Source organism: Mustelus asterias, chromosome 2 (genome assembly GCF_964213995.1).
Source record: "Mustelus asterias chromosome 2, sMusAst1.hap1.1, whole genome shotgun sequence".
Lineage (NCBI taxonomy): Eukaryota > Metazoa > Chordata > Chondrichthyes > Carcharhiniformes > Triakidae > Mustelus > Mustelus asterias.
The window spans coordinates 147789079-147810440 of record NC_135802.1 but is presented as its reverse complement, the minus strand read 5'-3'; the positions used below and the strand labels follow the sequence as shown (position 1 = coordinate 147810440).

General features: G+C 45.5%; 1 protein-coding gene across 3 annotated transcripts in view; it reads right to left on the bottom strand.

Moving 5' to 3' along the window:
* Positions 1 to 21362, bottom strand: part of plekhg4b (pleckstrin homology domain containing, family G (with RhoGef domain) member 4B) — a 210802-nt gene that overhangs the window by 84020 nt on the left and 105420 nt on the right. For all 3 annotated transcript variants that reach the window (XM_078198318.1, XM_078198300.1, XM_078198309.1), the window contains exon 3: positions 5337 to 6675. In XM_078198318.1, the coding sequence (XP_078054444.1) occupies positions 5337 to 6675 (1339 nt within the window). The remainder of the gene's footprint in view (positions 1 to 5336; positions 6676 to 21362) is intronic.

Below are 21362 nucleotides of genomic sequence, written 5' to 3'. Positions count from 1 at the left end.
AGGAATACCCTGGCATATTTTATGACCAAACCCCACTGTTAATTATACATTAATTATGTTTAATTGTATGCAGGTGATGGACAGTAACTGGGAATCACTTGTGTTCCTAGTGGGAGATCAGGTAGAATGCCTGTTCTTGTCAGTTTGGATCTCGTATGGGGACTATAAATGGGATTCAATTTGAATTGGTTTGTGGAACAAGCGAGGAGATGGATGAAGGACTTGCCCCATCCACTGTGTGCTCTGGCTTTGTAACTCTGCAAAAGGAATAAAATTAACACCTAGGAACAGACTGAAACCGTGGTGGTGGGGTCAGGAGGAAAAAGTTGGAATGCATGGACAAAATCTTCCAGCTCTTCACGCCAGTGGAATCATCTGCTCCCGCTGACGACACACTTCTGGCATGGGTTTCTTGGCAGCCTGGAGTGGAATCAATGGGAAATCCCATTGATAGCGGCGGGACCAGAAGATCCCACTGCCAGCCAATGGTACGCCACCTCCCGCCCCCTAGAAGCACACCACAGGGAGGCCAGAGAATCTCACCCACATCTCAGTAAATAAAAACTTCTACAAGTATGTACAGATTGGCTCCAGTTATTTTTCATCACTTGGTCATCTAGAGTACAGCACATATGAGGAGACAGATAGGACTGGGTTTAACATCTCATCCCAAGGATGGCACAGTGCAGCACTCTCTTCTTATTCTGTGGGACTAATGCTTTCTGATGCAGTCAGGACCTCTGCTGGTGATGGTGACTGGGACATTGTCTCTAAGGTATGATGCCATGAGTATGACTATGTCAGGATATTACTTGACTACTCTGTCGGGTAGCTCTGCCAATTTTGGCACGGGCCTCCAGATGTTAGGAAGGATGACTTTGTAGGGTCTGCAGGGCTGGGGTGTGCCATTGTTATTTCTGGTACCTCAGTTGCTACTGGGTTATCTGCCCAGTTTTATTAATTCATAGTGGTTAGATACAACTGAGTCACATTTAAGAGTCACATGTGGGCCAGACTAGGTGAGGACAGCAGATGCAGATTTATTTCTCGACAGAGCATTGATGGATAGTTACAATTACAAAGGCTAGCTTTTAATTCCAGATTTATATGAATTTAATTTAAATTCCACCTGCCCTCCTTTGACCATAGGATGCCTAATCAAGAACCCCCTCCCCCGCCACTATCTTCTGAGCCCACACATCTAGGTCATGAGAGTTTACCTGGCAGTCTCCCAACATTGTGGGCACATCCCTCTGCTGGTACAATACCAGCGGCAGTGGGAGAAGACACGCAAGTGACCATTTAAGGATTTCAATTGACACAAGGAAAAGCAAGCCACCCAACTACCACTGTTAAAATCCCAGTGGAGGCAGGTCGGCAAAAGGCATTGAGACCCACCTTGTCACTAATTTTGTTCCCCTTTCAACAGCCTGTTCTCTGGTTGCACAGGTGTTGTGGATTGCGTGTGTAATTCCTACATTGAATAGACAACACTTAGTGTACTGTGCACAGTAATGACCTCCTCAAAGGATGTAGAGGTATTAGAGAAAGTGCAGGACAAAGATGATAGGTAAAAGATGATCGAGAAACTGTAACTATCAGGTAAGGCTGAACAGGCCCAGACTCTTTTCTTTGGGAAAGAGAAGACAGAGGGGTCACCTGACAGAGACTTTTAAATTATAAAAGGATTAATTCGAGCAACGTAGAGAGGGTGTTACCAGATGTAATGAGAGTTCAAAACTAAGGGCCAATCAAAAATGGCCACTAATAAGTTGATTCAGGAGAAACTTACTCATAGGCAGGTGAGAGTGTGGAACTCACTGTCACAAGGAGTGGATAAGATAACAAGACTCAGTTAAGAAGAAACAGGTAAGCACATGACAGAGAAAGGAATAGAAGACGCACAGATGGGGCTGTATGAAGTTATGGTCGAAAATGGCTCATTAGAGCATAAGCACGCTGGCACAGTGGTTAGCACTGCTGCCTCAGCGCCTGGGACCTGGGTTCAATTCCCGGCTTGGGTCACTGTGTGTGCAGAGTCTGCACATTCTCCCCGTGTCTGCATGGGTTTCCGCCAGGTGCTCCGGTTTCCTCCCTCGTGCTGGTCAGGTGCATTGGCCATGCTAGATTCTCCTTCAGCGTTCCCGAAAAGTTGCTGGAGTGTGGCAACTAGAGGATTTTCGCAGTAACTTCATTGCAGTGCTAATGTAAGCCTACTTGTGACACTAATAAATAAGCTTAACTTAAATACCAGCATAACTGGGCCGAATGTTCTGCAAACGTTGTATAATTCCATGTAAGAACACAACATAGCTTTAGAAAATGTCAATTTTCCTTGCGAAGAATAATAAACAGAAGACAACACTCTTGCATGTTACTTTGACCTTTTTTTCATAATTACATCAAAAGCATTGAGCAGAGTCTGTTGGACAGTGTCAAAGGTTAATGTGAACCAACCATTGTTTCCTTACAACTAGATATTTCTCTCAGATTTTAAAGATAAGAGGTCGGCACCCTTTTACACTCTTTGACCATTTAACCACACATCTGCAGATCTTTCCAGCAATTTAAGGCTTACTTTCGCATCAGAGTGACAACAGCTTAAAGTGATTCTGACAGCTGAAACCTCCAATGCTAAGCTTATTCAAGAGAGGCACCAGATTATCTGTGCCAGCGCAATTGGGCCGTCTGTGCAATGGCACATTGTTCTGCGTTTTTACCTGACAATTCTGCCCCCTTTCCTTTCTTGAAATTGGTGGCTCCTTGTTAAGATATAGTTGCACAGGTTTTAGTCACTCTCCAGTACCAAGCCTCTAAAGCCATTATTTATAGGTGGCATGGTGGCACAGTGGTTAGCACTGCTGCCTCACTGCGCCAGGGGCCCGGGTTCAATTCCCAGCTTGGGTCACTTTCTGTGTGGAGTCTGCACGTTCTCTCCGTGTCTGCATGGGTTTCCTCCGGGTGCTCCGGTTCCCTCCCACAGTCCGAAAGAGGTGCTGGTTAGCTGCATTGGCCATGCTAAATTCTCCCTCGGTGTACCCAAACAGACGCCGGAGTGTGGTGACTGGGGGATTTTCACAGTAACTTCATTGCAGTGTTAATGTAAGATACTTGTGACAACAATAAATAAACTTTAAACTTTGTTAGCCGAGAGAGTAGATCAATTGGCCATGGGGTTTATCATTGTCAAAGGGTAAAGCCTTTCCTCGTCCATTCTATACATGTAGAGGGGTCAGTTGGCTCAGTTGGATAGTTTGTGGATGCTGCACAATTTTGCCAACAGCATGGGTTCAATCCCAATATTGGCTGTGGTAGTTCATGGAGGCCTGCCCCTTTGCCTTGCCCCATGCTTGATGTGGAGCGGTGCCCCTCAAGATACGTAACTACCTGCCACTCTATAACAGAGAGGGATGCCTATGGCTCCTCGTGGATTGACTCTCCTCATGGACGATGGTTTCTCAGGGACTGTAGCTAATGATCTCCCTCACAAGTATGCAGCCAAGGTTGCTGGTCTGTAACCAGAACCAAGAATCTGGCTGAAATTTCTCCTCTCTAACCTGGGTTGAGCCTTCGCCCAATGGTAACATTCCCACCTCTGATTCAGAAGGTTCGAGGTCTGAGTCTCGGGAAGGAGAGGTGAGATTTCTAGTCTATGAATATTGGGTTGCCAGTGTGGAACTTGGGTCTAATGTAAGGAGAGTGGGCACCATCACCTCCAGCTAGCCACGTGCTCCCATTTCCCTCTCCCCTGCTTAGGCCAACAACTGACCATGATCGAAAGGGCATTCCATTATGGATTGAACATAATGGACCAGAAGAGATGGGTTATCTCGTGTTATGTTTGTAGCTTTTGCTACTCGCCCTTGGGAGGGATTGTCACACTCACACTTCTTTCCAACAACGATCACTGCATCGTCATCTTGGGTGGGAAGCCCAGTTTACCTCCCATCCCCAGAGACAGGGGACTGAGTTTTCCCTGTGGAGACAAGGGGAGACTGTGGAGGCAGTGGGGGAGTAGGGAGAAAGATGGGATAATAGGGGTGAGCTGCATCGGGATAGCTCCCTGAATCATTCCTACTTCTGCTGCTGGATAAATGTAAGGCTATCCACTTTGGTAGCAATAATAGAAAGACAGATTATCAGGGTAGGCGGGGAAGACAGTCAGCAGTCAGCTCCAATGAGGCGGCAGGTAATTATGACAATTGGTGGCCCAATTAAGGGCCACCTCCAGATGGCAGTGGGGTCTCCCTGCCGATAGATTTACACTGCACCATGTGTGGAGGTAACCGGCATTTTAAAGGCAGTCCTCAGGTGGTAAGTTAGGGACAGCTTCCATAACAGCACTACCAAGATGAAAAGGATGCCACCACAACCAGGAATAGGCCTGGGGGGGGGGGGGGGGGGGTTGTGGCCAGTGCAGACTCGATGGGCCAAATGGACTCCTTCTGTACTGTAGTCGTTCTGTGACTCTATGATTCTATGACAACCAACACCTGTCCTGGCTGCTGTGGTCTTTGCAATGTAATATGACCACTTGCACTGTCCTACCTGCCTCAGCAGCACCCACCTCTCCCAGTGGAGCTGCCTCCACACTGGGTGGGCCCCCCAATTAGGCCTCCCGCTTGCCTGATGCAGCCGCCATCCTTTAACTGAACCCAGCTCCTGGAGGCAGCTTCTTTTTTTATTTGAAACCTTCAAGATAATTGCATCTGTCATTCCACCCACTCCCAGGGTTCCTGATCCGGAATTGAGGTTGACATTGGCATCACAACACGATCAGGAAAATCAAATCCATTGCAACCGGTTTCATCTTTGCCTCTCCTCACAATCCCCCATGTGTGACTCTGACTCTGTGAATCAGTTAATTCAACACAAACCTGCAATCGAAACAAGGCCACAGTGGATTTTGGGGTCAGTCATGGCATAGAATCCTACAGTGCAGAAGGAGGCCATTCAGCCCATCGAGTCTGCACCAACCACAAACCCAACCCAGGCCCTATCCCCGTAGGTCAATGAACAATGGGATGGGATATAAAAGAAAGATATATACAATTTATGGCCAAAATTTGATCTCAGATTTTCCTTAAAGAGCAACTTTTGCTCCAAGTGATCTCCTGCTACAAGGAAATTCCACGATCACCAGGCGCGGTAGGCCCTTGATGACATTTTAAGATTTGATAGTGATTTAAATGGGCAAATTCAAACTGCTGGGCTGGATTTTCAGTCCCACCCGTGGGCTGGGAGTTTCCTGCCAATGGACTTTTGGCAGCCTCTCCAACGTTTCTATTCACACTGGCGACAGATTGTGCAGGAAGATGCCAGCCGCAGGGTTTTACCTGGAGTAGCGGAGCTGCTTCCAGCATTGGCCAAACACCCATCTGTCTCCAACTTCCCCGGTTCCGCTGAGTGTCCGTTTAATACTTTCTTTTGATTTCGCGAGGAATCGCCAGAAGAGGATCTTGTCCTTAGTGCTTTGCCCTGTAAGTTCTTGTAGGCCAAATCCAAAGACTTGGACCTCCTGCGACAGGTTCTGCTGTCAGTGACAGAAGAACTCTCTTGCAACGTCACAGGCTCAGTTGGGTCTTGGCAGTGCTGGTTGCTTCTGACCTCTTCATTCCCTCCTTTAGCTTTGGACCGGTCAGCGTGCAGGTCGTGCTTACGATTCTGCTTTTCACCAACCCTGTTCGTACATGGCCTTAACTTTCCGTTACCGATTGCTACAGTTTTATGCTCCGTGCTTTCCTCAACGATAGACTCCTCAGAACTGAAGCCCAGTTGCATTGGGTTCTGCAAAGCCTCCATGTATGATTTTCTGAAAAGGCGCCTCGTTTCAAGGTACACGGAGTCTCGATGCTGCTTCCTCCGTTGGCACGGACTGCTCAAGTCTGTGGCAAAGGTTAAAACTTTGGTATTAATCCTGCTCTCGGTCACAGGAACCACCAGAATTTCATCATTAACTGTTGGCCTCTCTGCAGAAAGTGGTCGAACTAAATTCGGTAAAGGAGACGCTTCGGTGTCATTAGAATTATGTGGAAACAATAAACAATCTCCTTCACTGGATACTTTGGAAGGCTCCTGTTTGACATCGCTTTCGAAAGACTGAGTGCTCCCCGATAAATGAGTTCCGCTGTTCATTTTATCTTCCAAAATTGCTGATTTTTCAGACGAAAGCATCACGTCACCAGGCGTGCAATGTTCCGGCAAGTTGCCGCTTTCTGTGATTTGAGGCATCTTTTCCGTGGTGACGCTGGTGTCTATCAACTGGTCATGGTGAACCGCGCTGTAGCAGGAATGGCTCAGCGTGGTTTTCGGCTTGTTAACAAACGCAGGGTTAATGACGTTCTTCCAATGTACTCTCAGGACAGCGGTGCCACTTGTTAGAAGGCAGCTGTGCAGCGAATAGTTCCTCTCACGGTTCACATTTTCTAGAAACTCCATGGTGAAGATGTTTGGGTAGATGCACTCGGGGACAAGAATTTCTTCTAAGGACTGTCCGTTTCCAGAGAGACATTTTAGCACCAATTTGGCGGACTGGTTCCCTTGCGGTACAATCTGTATGTAAAAATCCCCAGCCTTGAGAGGAACTCTGTGCAGAGAGGCTAACTGAACCACCACTTTCTCGTGGACACAGAGAGGCCAGCCTTCATGACGGAAGATGAGTCCTGCGTACTTGGCCTGCAAGTAAAAGAAAGATAATGTTAACATGTAAATTCGCTCAAGGTGCAAGGTAATAGAATGGAATTCACAGCCATATCCATGGCTGTTTCAGATTAAAACTCTCGAGTTCCTTCCCAAAACTTTATCTCCTACTTTATAACTCTCCTTAAATCCTGCACCGACTCTTCCAGGCCCACTCCCCTGCCCTAGCTATGTAACCTCATACATTTACCATGGCTAATCCACCTAACCTACACATCTTTGGACACTAAGGAGCAACTTAACATGGCCAATCCACCTAACCTGTAAATCTTTGGATTGTGGGAGGAAGCCAGAGCACCTGGTAGAAACCCACACAAACACAGGGAGAAGGTGCAAATTCCACACAGACAATCACCCAAGGCAGGAATTGAACCCAGGTTCCTGGCGCTGTGAGGCAGCAGGTGCTAACCATTGTGCCACCGTGCTGCTGGTTACGACTGGAAAATCCTGCATCAAGTCTTTAATTCCCACTCCTCGAGACATGATCATGTAATTCAGGCTGACGTTTCTGGGTTTATTGGTTTGGTTTGATTTATTATTGTCACATGTATTAACATACAGTGAAAAGTATTGTTTCTTGCGCGCTATACAGACAAAAACATACCGTTCATAGAGAAGGAAAGGAGAGAGTGCAGAATATAGTGTTACAGTCATAGCTAGGGTGTAGAGAAAGATCAACTTAATGCAAGGTAGGTCCATTCAAAAGTCTGACAGCAGCAGGGAAGAAGCTGTTCTTGAGTTGGTTGGTACGTGACCTCAGACTTTTGTATCTTTTTCCTGAAGGAAGAAGGTGGAAGAGAGAATGTCCGGGGTGCGTGGGGTCCTTAATTATGCTGGCTGCTTTGCCAAGGCTGTGGGAAGTGTAGACAGAGTCAATGGATGGGAGGCTGGTTCAGTGCAGTACTGGGAAGCACTGAATGGTGAGAGATTGCAGTGCTCTGAAGTGCAGAGGAATCTGGGCATCCAAGGGCATGAATCCCAAAAGGCTAGAATGCAGGTCAGTAAGTAATTGGGAAAGCTAATAGAAGGTTATCATTTATTGTGAGGGGAATTGAATATAAAAGTGGGGAGATTGTGCTTCAGTTTGCAGAATATTGGTGACACCACACATGGAGAACTGTGTAGTATTGATCCCAAAGCCCTTGACAGCTACTCAAGTACTTATTGTCGTAAGTAGGACAGTCAATTTGTACAGAGCAAGAATCCACAAACAGCTGTCTGATAAAGATCTGTCCTTTTTTAGGTAATGTTGGTTGAGGGAGAACTCTGTTCCTTGAGTAGTGCAATGGGGTCTTTTACGTACACCTGAAAGGACAGACAGACAGGGCCTCACTTTAATTACTTATTCAAAAGATGGAAAAAAAAAGAAACTGACCGTGTACAAACTCGCTGTTATTCTCCGGGTTTCAGTGAGGTCACTGGAGCAACCAGAGGAGGTTTGCTTCATGTCCTTGGGGAAAGAGAGAAATCTAAGTGACCCCCATGCACCTCCTACTGGCCATCTCCAGAGCAACAGTGGAAATTTCTGGAAAGGAAAGCGGCTGCTTGCTTGGCTAATTGTGCATGATGTGGAGATGCCGGCGTTGGACTGGGGTAAGCACAGTAAGAAGTCTCACAACACCAGGTTAAAGTCCAACAGGTTTATTTGGTAGCAAATACCATAAGCTTTCGGAGCACTGCTCCTTCATCAGATGGAGTGGATATCTGCTCTCAAACAGTGCAAACAGACACAGAAATCAAGTTACAGAATACTAATTAGAATGCGAATCTCTACAGCCAGCCAGGTCTTAAAGGTACAGACAATGTGGGTGGAGGGAGCATTCAACACAGGTTAAATAGATGTGTATTGTCTCCAGACAGAACAGCTAGTGAGATTGTGCATTATCAGGTGACCATTAAAAAGAGGAAGCTTAAAATGAGAAACTGCTCACTTTAAAAATAGAGAAAAGGCAGGATTCTCAAGGAGAAGGTGTCCATGAGGCACAGCACATAAAGAGCACAAACATTTTCCCGAAATGACGCAGTGCCATAAATTTTGCCAAACAGATCATTCTATCAAACACTGCTTCTCAAGAAAAGATGATGTGAAACAAAACCTCTTCTCTGTCTTTTATTTATCACACATTTGTTAGAGAAACTCGCAGGCCTGGCTGTGAAGATGACACTGAGACCAGGATGCTTTGATAGAGTTTGTTTATTACAGAGTTTACTTCTCCACTCTAACACAATCTCCTTCGGTATGGACTCACTCTTTATATACACATCTGAGTATAATTAACCAATCAATACCCAACACCCATTAACCTTAGCACCTTAAACGACTGGGTACTTAACATCTATCAACAGAACCTATTGGAGACTGACACAAATTTCTCTCTTCCCCAGCTCAGAAGTTGATGTTGGATCTTTGCTTTCTCACAAATCACAGAAGTCTATCTTCCCTGCGTTCCACAACCACCTCCTACATTGCACATGCTTCACCGTTTTGTTCACGTGTGAGCTCCGAGTCACTGGGGTGCTGTTTAAAGAATCACATTCAAGTCAAATTCCATTTCACCCCATGCCAACGAAAGGAGAGGCACAAAGGGTAGAGGCAGCTGTATAGTGATGAGGAGCAGGAACCAGGATCTCCCTTCATCCCGCAATCTCTGCAGTGGTGTTGAGGTCAATTCCAGAACACCCTCTCACCACTTCAGCTAGCTCAGCACACCTCAATCTGGTACCTTCTAATTCTATATGATTCAGATGGATAGACTTGCTAAGTCATGAGGCAAAGTGCCAAAACATTTATTCATGACATGGCCTCAGGTAAAGATACTATTCATATGTGTTAAACTAACTCCATTAAAGCTACTTCCATGTTGGCCTGGTGCTACTGTCTTCCACAGTTATCATATCATGCAGCTCACAACAAGGCCAAGGCCAACCTTTTGGAATTGGTTAGGCCAGAGGCTGGGAAAACTCGTGGAGAAAATTTGCTTCGCGGATGTCTGACAAGGCCCATTGGCAGCAACGGAGAAATACACAGCGGAGGCTAAACTCAATAGTTCCCAAGGAGCATGATGCACCCTCAAACATTTAGCACTGCTACGGATGGCATGGTGGCACAGTGGTTAACACTACTGCCTCACAGCGCAATGGACCCGGGTTCGATTCCCATCTTGGGTCACTGTCTGTGCAGAGTCTGCACATTCTCCCCATGTCTGCGTGGGTTTCCTCCGGAAGCTCCAGTTTCCTGCCACAGTCTGAGAGACGTGCTGGTTAGGTTCATTGGCCATACTAAATTCTCCCTCAGTATACCCAAATGGGCGCCAGAGTGTGATGTCTAGGGGATTTTCACAGTAACTTCATTGCAGTGTTAATGTAAGCCTACTTGTGACACTAATAAATGTATTTTAAACTTAAAAGCTTTCATACACCTCACAGCTTACACACACTGCCAGGAAGACCCAAACCACTTTACAGCCAAATGAAGAACTTTTGAAATACTTTTGCACATGGCTAGGATCCACAAACAGTGAAGCGATGACAACCAGATTACTGGTTTCAGTGATAATGAGCGAAGGATAAATATCAGCCAGTTGAATTCACTTGTTCTTCTTGACACTATCTACACTTCCCACTGCCTCGGAAAAGCAGCCAGCATAATCAAGGACTCCATGCACCCCAGACATTCTCTCTTCCACCTTCTTCTGTTGGGAAAAAGATACAGAAGTCTGAGAACAGATACCAACCGACTCAAAAACAGCTTCTTCCCTGCTGCCATCAGACTTTTGAATGGACCTACCTTGCCTTAAGTTGATCTTTGGCTACACCCTAGCTATGACAGTAACACTACATTCTGCACTCTCTCGTTTCCTTCTCTTTGAACAGTATGCTTTGTCTGTATAGCGCACAAGAAACAATACTTTTCACTGTATACTAATACATGTGATGATAATAAATCAAATCAAATCAAAATTCCAGTATTGGCAGGGAGTTTTTTATATACTCACCCAAGAAAACAGACGGGACCACAGTTTAACCAACGAGGACATCTCTGAGCATACAGCATTTCCTCAGCGCTCTGTGTGCTTAAAGCTTCGGGAGCCAGACTTGACCTCACGGCCTCCTGTCTCAGAGGCGTGAGTGAGCCTAGCACTGAACTTAAAATGATTTCACTGAAGCAGGTTTGTGAATGTGCTGGTCTTGGGAAGTCCTGTCAACAATTCTTCAGAATTTATTGGCCACTTGTGTTTTTTTGAACTCTCTGAGACAACACAGGATTTGACTCCACTTAGAATATTTGCTGTCGCCAAGATATTGAGGAGGATGTGGGATAGTCGGAAGCACATTTGAGAAGTTATGGCATTTGCAAGCATCTACATTTCACCCAACAAGTTGCAGCCTCTGCAAGAGCCCTCCCTCCCTTTGATCAGTTGTTTTCTGAAATAATAAACTAACCAGGAGGGAAATGTGTGATCCTGATTATTTTTGTTTTAGAACCGGCAACCTCTGTGATCTCTAGTCATGGGAACAGAAGGCCCCAAGTGGCCCTTTTCCCAGCTGCGTGTCCAGCGTTGGGAAACATTGGACAAGCTCCTTGGAGACTTACCTGAGGTGAGAAAGGGTTCACGTGAAGCTAAGCCAACCACAACTGGGTTAAAACAACTTGTCAAACTCTAAGAGTTTCAAGCTCACAAAAGCCTAGCGTGGGACAATGAAGCGTTCCAGTCCAGTGATTATGGCACTAAGAAATGAGGGAATGAGAAAGGCAGGAGCCGGAGCGCTGAAGCACACGCTGACAGCTTTCATTATGAGCTTGGTGAAGTTATTCTGCCTTGCGAAGCAAATAGAAATGGACTTTTTCGGTGCCAAACATTGGCTTCAGTTTCACTCAGACATGAAACATCACTTTGTTTACAACCTTTATCAACGTAGAGGTTCTGGTTGGCCTCCACCTTGTTTTGTGCCTGCCTAACGTATTTTACACATTGGGCTGCTGCCAAGGTTAGGACTAATGTATGGAGGCCATGAGGTGGAATGTAACCATTGTTCATCTGTCTTGACTGCTTTCACATGTTAGTTCATACTTATCCCTGAAAGGATGCTGATTATCAGACATGTGCCTTAGATTTTATTACAGTGGTGCTTAAATGCTCAGATATATGAGCTGAACGCTAATCAAGTGTAAGAATAAAAACCCCCAAACTCGCTGGCATCATTCAGAAGAAAGTTGTTCCTGTTGGGCGTATCTGACATCAGACAATTAACAACCTGTATTTATACCTCACCTTTACCTTAGTAAAATGCCCAAAGCACTTCACATTATCAGACTCAAATCAGTATTGAACTACATCAAGAGATGTTCAAACAGGTAGCCAAAAGCTTGGTAAAGTGGTTGTTATAAGAAGTGTGTTAAAGGAGAGGTTCAGGGAGGGCATGCCAGAGTTTCAGACCTTGACAGCTGAAGGCAATACTACCAACAGTGGAACAAATGGATTGGAGCAATACTGAGATCTTGGAGTGTTGTAATACTTAAAGTAATTCCAGAAATCGGGAGGGGCAAAAGGGAAGCTTGAATGCAACCTTTAAAATCCAGACTTTGTGAGCTGATTAGATTTGGTTTGATTTAGTATTATCATATGTATTAGTTCATAGTGAAAAGTATTGTTTCTTGCGCGTTATACAGAGCATACCGTTCATAGGGAAGGAAAGGAGGGAGTGCAAAATGTAGTGTTACAGTGATAGCTAGAGTGTAGAGAAAGATCAACTTAATGCGAAGACCATTCGAAAGTCTGATGGCAGCAGGGAAGAAGCTGTTCTTGAGTCAGTTGGTACGTGACCTCAGACCTTTGTATCTTTTTCCTGATGAAAAAAGGTGGAAGAGAGTATGTCTGGGGTGTGTGGGGTCCTTGAATATGTTGGCTGCTTTTCCGAGGCAGCAGGAAGTGTAGACGGAGTCAATGGATGGGAGGCTGGTTAGCGTGATGGACTGGCTTCATTCACGACCCTTTGTAGTTTTTTGCCATCTTGGGCAGAGCAGGAGCCATACCAAGCTGTGATACAACCAGAAAGAATGCTTTCTAGGGTGCATCTGTAAAAGTTGGTGAGAGTCTTGGCTGACATGCCAAATCTCCTTACTCTTCCGGGAAAGTAGTGGTGTTGGTGGGCTTTCTTAACTATAGTGTCAGCATAGGTTGTTGGTGATCTGCACATCTAAATACTTGAAGATCTCAACCATTTCTACTTCATCCCCAGCTGGGAGCCAAGTTAGCATGTGCAGGGAGTGATGGTGAACAGGATTTGGTACATAGGGAATGTTCGCGGAGAGCCCACTGCTTATATACGCAAGTTTGCATGTGTGCAATCATTTTAAAAGGTGTGGGTCTGTGCCACTGTGCCTTCTCCAGTGGCTATGATGCAATTTAAAAGGATGACCTCAAGCCTTTATGGGAGATCAACCTTCCAGCAACCACTGACTCTGACAGCAGTGATTTTATTTGATACCGGGGATGGGGGGACAGAACAGCATTCTCATGACTAATTCACAACCTACTTTACAATTCCACCAGAGTCAAGGCTCTCTGCTGTGTTCTGTTTATGATGTGGAGATGCCGGCGTTGGACTGGGGTAAGCACAGTAAGAAGTCTCACAACACCAGGTTAAAGTGGACTTTAACCTGGTGTTGTGAGACTTCTTACTGTGTTCTGTTTACTCAGGGACTCTCAGGGTTACTGCAGTATCAGTGCTATAAAATAAGCAAACCTTTTCACATTCCACCCTCCCTGTTCTGTGGTTGGTACCAGAACGTTCAGTCAATTTTGCCACCGTTGCCCCTCTTCCTCTTGCTACATCTCTGCCAAGGCTTTACTTCAAACCCACCTCTTCAAAAGCTCCTTTCCTGGGGTGGCACAGTGACCCAGTGGTTAGCGCTGCTGACTCACAGGGCCAGGGACCCAGGTTCAATTCCAGCCTTGGGTGACTGTGTGGAGTTTGCACGTTTTCCCCGTGTCTGCATGGGGATTCCTCCAGGTGCTCCGATTTTCTCCCACAGTCCAAAGATGTGCGGGTTAGGTGGATTGCCCATGCTAAATTGCCCCTTAGTGTCAGGGAGATTAGTAGGTTGAATACATGGGGTTACGGAGATAGGGCCTGAGTGGGATTGTCATGGGTGCGGGTTCGATGGACCCAAAGGCCTCTTTCTGCACTGTAGGGCTTCTATGATGCTTTGCAATTTATTTCCACACTATCCAGCTTTGTTTGTTTTTGTTATGTTCCGGGCTCTATATGAATGTAAGAGGCTGTGTCCTATAACTCCTAATTTGAACCCTGGATACTGTTAGTTAACAGGTCAGAATTAGTCCCCTATCTGACAATAATGATATGCTCACAAACTCATTTGTGAATAGGCTGCGATGTAATGGATGGGGAGAGGATCACATTGAGCTGAATGACTTGCCCCAGAGCTGTGACGTTCTATGTAATTTAAATGAATTTCAGCCCTGTGAAAGCTAGAGTCAAAAGGTTATGATCTAAGCCCCATGCCAGAGAACTGGGCACAGAATTTAAACTGTGAAGTCAGTGCAGTACTGCGCTATCAGACGGGCAGCAGTGAGATTGCGCTGCACACTGTTATAATTGTGGAGTTCTGGGTGGGGTGAAGGATGGTTAACTGAGGTGAAACTAATCATCCACAAGCTCTCCCTCGCTGACATCATCCAGAAACAATGTCAGTTTTCATACGTACACTGGTGACATACAGATAGCAAACGTTTCTACAAATATGTAAAAAGATAAAGAGTGGCTAAGGTAAACATTGGTCCTTCAGAGGATGAGAAGGGGGATTTAATAATGGGAAATGAGGAAATTCTGAGGCATTGAACAGCTATTTTGTCTTCTCAGTGGACGACACAAATAACATGCCAAAAATTGATGACAAGAAGGCTATGGCAGGTGAGGTCCGAGGAACAATCATTATCACTGAAGAAGCATTGTTAGGTAAGGTAGGGCTAAAGGTAGACAAGTCTCCTGGCCCTGATGGAATACATCCCAGGGTACTAAAAGAGATGGCGGGGGAAATAGCAAATGCACTTGTGGTAATTTACCAAAATTCGCTGGACTCTGGGAGCAGATTTGAAAACAGCAAATGTGATGCTACTGTCCAAAAAAGGAGGTAGACAAAAGGCGGGTAACTATAGGCCGGTTAGCTCAACTTCTGTAGCAGGGAAAATACATGAATCTACCATCAAGGAAGAAATAGCGAGACATCTGGATATAAATTGTCCCATTGGTAAGACACAGCATGGGTTTATGAAAGGCAGGTCATGTTTAACTAATTTAGTGGAATTCTTTGAGGAAATTACGAGTGTGGTGGACAACGGGGAACAGGTGGATGTGGTGTATCTGGATTTCCAGAAGGCATTCGACAAGGTGCCACACAAAAGGCTGCTGCACAAGATAAAATGGTGTTACATGGATAGAGGATTTGTTAACTAACAGAAAGCAAAGAATGGGGATAAATGGTGTTTTTCTGGTTGGCGATCAGTGACTAATGGTGTGCCTCAGGGATCAGTGTTGGAACTGCAATTGTTTACAATTTACATAGATGATTTGGAGTTGGGGACCAAGTGTAGTGTGTCAAAGTTCACAGGTGACACTAAGATAAGTGGCAGAGCAAAGTGTGCAGAGGACACTGAAAGTCTGCAAAGGGATATAGATAGTTTAAGTGAGTGGGCGAGAGTCTGGTACGTGAAATACAATGTTGGTAAATGTGAGATCATCCATTTTGGTAGGAATAACAGCAAAATGCACTATTATATAAATGGTAAAAAATTGCAGCATGCTGCTGTGCAAAGGGACCGAGTTGTCCTTGTGCAGGAATCACAAAAAGTAGGTTTGCAGGTGCAGCAGGTAATTCAGAAGGCAAATGGAATTTTGTCCTTCATTGCTAGAGGGGAGTTTAAAAACAGCGAGGTTATGTTGCAGCTGTATAAGGTGCTGGTGAGGCCACACCTGGAATACTGTGTACAGCTTTGGTCTCCTTACTTGAGAAAGGATATACTGGCACTGGAGGGAGTGCAGAGGAGATTCACTAGGTTGATTCCGGAGTTGAAAGTGTTGGCTTATGAGGAGAGACTGAGTAGACTCGGACTATACTCATTGGAATTTAGAAGAATGAGAGGGGATCTTATAGAAACATATAAAATTATGAAGGGATGTTGTATCCACTAGCAGGTAAAACCAGAACTAAGGGCATAGCCTCAAAATAAGGGGGAACAGATTTAGGACTGAGTTGAGGAGGAACTTCTTCACCTAAAGGGTTGTGAATCTGTGGAATTCCCTGCCCAGTGAAGCAGTTGAGGCTACCTCAATGAACATTTTTAAGGCAAAGATAGATAGATTTTTGAACAGTAAAGGAATTAAGGGTGAGTGGTGAGCGGGCGGGTAAGTGGAGCTGAGTCCATGAAAAGATCAGCCATGACCTTAGGCCAAATGGCCTACTCCTGCTCCTAGTTCTTATGACACCCGGCTGTACCTCACCACCACCACTCTCGACCTTTTCAATGCCTCTAAGTTGTCAAACAGCTTACCTGACATCCAAAATCGGATGAGTAGAAATTTCCTCCAACTAATGCCTGGACAATCTGCTACCTCGGCCCTGAGCTCTGGAATTCCTTCCCATTATCTCTCTACTGTCAACCATACCTTCCTCCTTTTAGACACTCCTTAAAACCCACCTCTCTGATCAAATCTATAGTCATCTGAAGGGTGGGATTTTCCAGCTGCGCTCGCCTCAAAACTGGAGAATCCTGCCTGAGATTCATGGATCTTTGCATGGTCCCACCCCCATCCCCACCCGCCCCCCCACCCTCCCCACCCCCCCCTCCCCACCCCCACCCCGCCACTATGATTCCTGTGGTGGGCAGGACAGGAAAATTCCCTCCTTTATCCCCTTATGTATTCTTGATGTTTTATAAGAATCCTGTGGAGATCTTAGGTCAATTTATTTCATTAAAGGTGATTTTTTAAATCTTCCATGGGATGTGGGCACCACTGGCAAGACCAGTATTTGGTGCCCATCCCTAATTGCCCGTGAACTGAGTGGTTTGCTGGGGCATTTCAGAAGGGCAGTTTAGAATCAACCACATTGTCGTGGGAATGGAGTCAAATGGAAGCCAGACTAGGTAAGGACAGCAGATTTCGTTCCCTAAAGGACATTTGTGAACCAGATGGGTTTTTGCAGTAATTGATGATAATTGACATGCTCATCATTACTGGCTAGCTTTCAATTCCAGATTTATTAACTGAACTTAAATTCCGCCAGCTGCAGTGGTGGGATTTGAACCCATCTCCCACAGTGGGTAAGACTGGGTCTATAGATTACTAGCCTTGGATTACTACTTCTGAGAGAATGCCACTATGCGGCACAGTGGCACAGTGGTTAACGCTGCTGCCTCACAGCGCAAGGGACTCGGGTTCAATTCCTGGCTTGAATCACTGTCTGTGCCGAGTCTGCACGTTCTCCCCATATCTGCGTGGGTTTCCTCCGGGTGCTCCGGTTTCCCCCCACAGTCCGAAAGACATGATTGGCCATGCTAAATTCTCCCTCAGCGTACCCAAACAGGAGCCGGAGTGTGGCGACTAGGGGATTTTCACAGTAACTTCATTGCGGTGTTAATGTAAGCCTACTTGTGAGACTAATAAATAAACTTTAAACTTCCCCCTAAAATATAAAATAAAAGTAAATATAACATTTTCCCATTTGCTGTTGGGTGTACAAGAATCTGCGGCGCCACTTGAAGAAGGCCCAAGTCCTGACTAGCATCTATCCAAGACCTCATTTTACAGTCTGTGGGATCTTGATGTGCACCAAATTGCCTGTCTTTTTTCTCCCCTGCAGAAAATCAATGGCTACATTCCAAAAATAATTTGTCAGATTTTACGATTCTTATTACATGCCAATTGCCGACCGACTCCTTCAATTGTGAGGAGCTCGGTTTTTCACTGTAAACCTTTCGTCACAATCTTAAAACAGCCCTGGGGAAGCTGTTCTGTGTTTATCACCTCAGATCAGTCCATTTTCAGACAACTGAATGCAAGCCCTGCCAGTAACTGCTGTCGTGTACATCCCAGTGACAAGCCTTTAATGAAAGCTGACATCCCAGCAGCATGAGGTTGGATTTAAGTGGAGATTTCTGAAGTTGAAAGACAGTGCAACTTTGACAATTCGGCCGTCAATCCTCAGCACATACACTGACTCGAAAGGCTGCGTCCTTTCACAAAGTGCACATTCCCAAACACTGATAATGTCAGTCACAACAACTAAAGCGATCTCGGAATTTGGCAGTTAAAGTTTATTTATTAGTCACAAGTAAGGCTTATAGTAAGTAAGGCTTATAGTAAGTAAGGTTTGGGGAATTTCACAGTGACTTCATTGCAGTGTTAATGTAAGCCTTACTTGTGACTAATAAATAAACTTTTATATTAACACTGCAATGAAGTTACTGTGAAATTCCCCTAGCCGCCACACTCCGGTGCCTGTTCGGGTCAACGCACCTAGAACATAGAACATTACAGCGCAGTACAGATCCTTCGGCCCTCGATGTTGCGCCGACCTGTGAAACCATTCTAAAGCCCATCTAACCTACACTATTCCAATATCACCCATATGTTTATCCAATGACCATTTAAATGCCCTTATTGTTGGTGAGTCCACTACTGTTGCAGGCAGGGCATTCCACACCCTTACTACTCTCTGAGTAAAGAACCTACCTCTGACATCTGTTCTATATCTAATAGAAACCTAACCAGCACATCTTTCAGACTATGGGAGGAAACCAGAGCACCCGGAGGAAACCCGCGCAGACACGGGGAGAGCGTGCAAACTCTACACAGTGACCCAAGCCGGGAATCGAACCCGGGTCCCTGGCACTGTGAGGCAGCGCTGCTAACCATTGCGCCCCCGTGCTGCCCTGTCTGTGTGGAATCTGCAAGTTCTCCCTGTGTTTGGGTGAGTTTGCTGAGTGGTCCTAGTTTAGTACAGGACACGTGTCCAATGCAGAAAAAAAGGTTAATTACGCTCCTTCGGGTACCCGGGAGTTTTCTCTGCGTTGAGGACATGGCTTTCCTGATCCATTTGAAATTTTTGAAATGACCATTCCTCAGACTCTAAAAGATCTGAGGTTCAGAGCTCCGAGTCCATGCATTGGGGTATTTAATTTGGGGAGACTCAGAATGATGATTAAGAACATTAATGTGGCCACAGAAGAACTTTTCTCAGAGTTCGGTAACCTGGATAGAAAAGAATGGGGGGGGAATTCCATATGATACTGGCTAGAATTTTCTGGCTGTTCATGTCAATGGGATCTTCTGGTCCTACTGACTTTAAAACCCCCACTCCCCCCAACCCCTCCCTCCACCCTCTGCCCGCCACGCCCGCGCCACCACTCGCAAGGATTTCCAGGTGATGTGGGATGCAGTAAATGGGAAATTCTGCTACAAGAGACACGCCACAGGGAGGACAGAAAATTTGCCCCCTCTCCCCACTGTGTGCATGTGTATATCCATTATTTAAGTTAAGTTTTAAGCTTATAAGTTTTAAGCTTAAATTTACTTATTAATGTCACAATTGGGCTTACATTAACACTGCAATGAAGTTACTTCGAAAATCCTCTAGTCGCCACATTCCGACACCTGTTCGGATACACTGAGGGAGAATTCAGCATGGCCAATGCACTTAACCAGCACTCCTTTTGGACAGTGGGAGGAAACCCACGCAGACATGGGAAAATGTGCAAACCCTGCACAGACAGTGACCCAAGCCGGGAATTGAACCCGGGTCCCTGGCGCTGTGCCACCATGCCGCCACCTTTAAGTGTACCTTTGTTTGGCCACGGTTTTTCTTGTGTGTATTTTCATTTAAGTTAATAAACATTCTTTTATTTAACAGCAAGACTGTGCCTTTCCACATTGGTTTGCCTATCTTCACTCACATTCTGCCAAATCGCAAATTACACCTTTAAGAACCGCTGTTCCAAGTTACCTTTCTGTGTTTTGGGATACCCTCACACCTAACCTTAGTGGGGTTCTTAACACAATTCTATTCTACACAATATCTATTCTACACAAGAACAGCATTTTTTCAGCAGATGTTTGAAAGCCAGGGAGTTAATGAGGATCCTTCTTGCTGAGTGAAAGAACCTGCCCTTCAGCAGAGATACCACCTCAGGCTCATGATCTGCCTCATGATGCGCTATCAATAAGGCGAAAGACTACCGATATGCCAATATAAGTGTAGGCTTTTATTCACAACAGAATCAGGAGCAGATCCCAACAAATAGCCGACCTGGACTGAACAAGGGGGAGGAGACAGCCACCTTTATACTAGGTGCTGAGGGGAGGAACCAAACTGGAAGGGGATGTGTCCAGGTATGACAAACACACACAACGGTGGTCCATATAGGACAAAGGCACAACTGAGGTCCACCACACCTCATTACACTATAACCTGCTGACACCATCGACCAACCATAAAGAGGCAAGGGTTATCATGCCTTATAAAACCGGGAGTACTTTAGAAGCAAAAGCTGAGTTCTTCCCTCAGTATCTCGGGTCTGCAGATGCGTGGTGGTGATATGAGGAGCGAGCAGCGTGGGGAATTGCCATGGGAAAGCCTGCAACTCAACCTGCGATCCTCCCATGTTTAACGTCTGTGATATTTCATCCACATCAGTGCTTGCTCAGCAGGGGCAGCAAGTCAGACTGAGGCTGCGCTTTCCCTTCAGATGGAGTTTGAACGGGTCAGACAGACATCTGAGGCCATTGCAAAGTGCATGCGAATGAAACAGTGCTTAATTTGCGGCCCATGATTTATGAGCACACACATGACCCTCCAGCTCCTTCCTCAGAGATCAAAGCTCTGATCTTTTGAGTGTCAACAAGTCGTTTAAAGAACTCTTTAGATTGCCATCAGTTGATCACTGTCAGTGGCCACTTTTACAACATCAAGCTTTAATTATCTCAAACACTCATGGAGGTGCTCCCCCCGCCATCTCCCCCACAGAGTCAGTGGGTGCTTTTACACTCCAGTGGGCTTTCTACACGAGTCTTGGGACAATGGCCTAGATGTGTCACTCACATTCATGTGCTCCATCAAAGCCAGCAGTGGCTTTGGCCTGTGAATGGCCTGGTGTCACTTTGAAACTGCGACCGCAGTTGCTGCTAAAGCTTTGCACCACTGCCTGGGGGGAAATTACCGTGGATTGAGATGTGACAAGGGCTGTCACTGAGGGATCATTGAGCAAATGGTGGTAATATTCTCGCATGTTTACAGACGGTTATGTTTCTCCAACACTATGGAGCCCTTGTTCCTGCCCATCTGCCTAACATAGAAACAGGAGTAGGTCAAATAATCCCATTACTGTCTTCCAGGCTCCACAACAGTAAAATGATCTCTCCTCTATCAGTTAGCAACTTATGTTCTGACCATTTCCAGCCAAGTTGGTGTCCTTGGATTCTGATTGCTACATCACTAAAGGGCATACTTCCTGAGGGCACTTTGGACACTTGATAAACCCCAGGAAAAGTAGAAATTTCAAAAATGAGGGATAGTATTAAAAAGCGTAGAAATCATGTTTAACTTATAGTTAACTTATAGAGAACTTCTACATATTAAATTACAA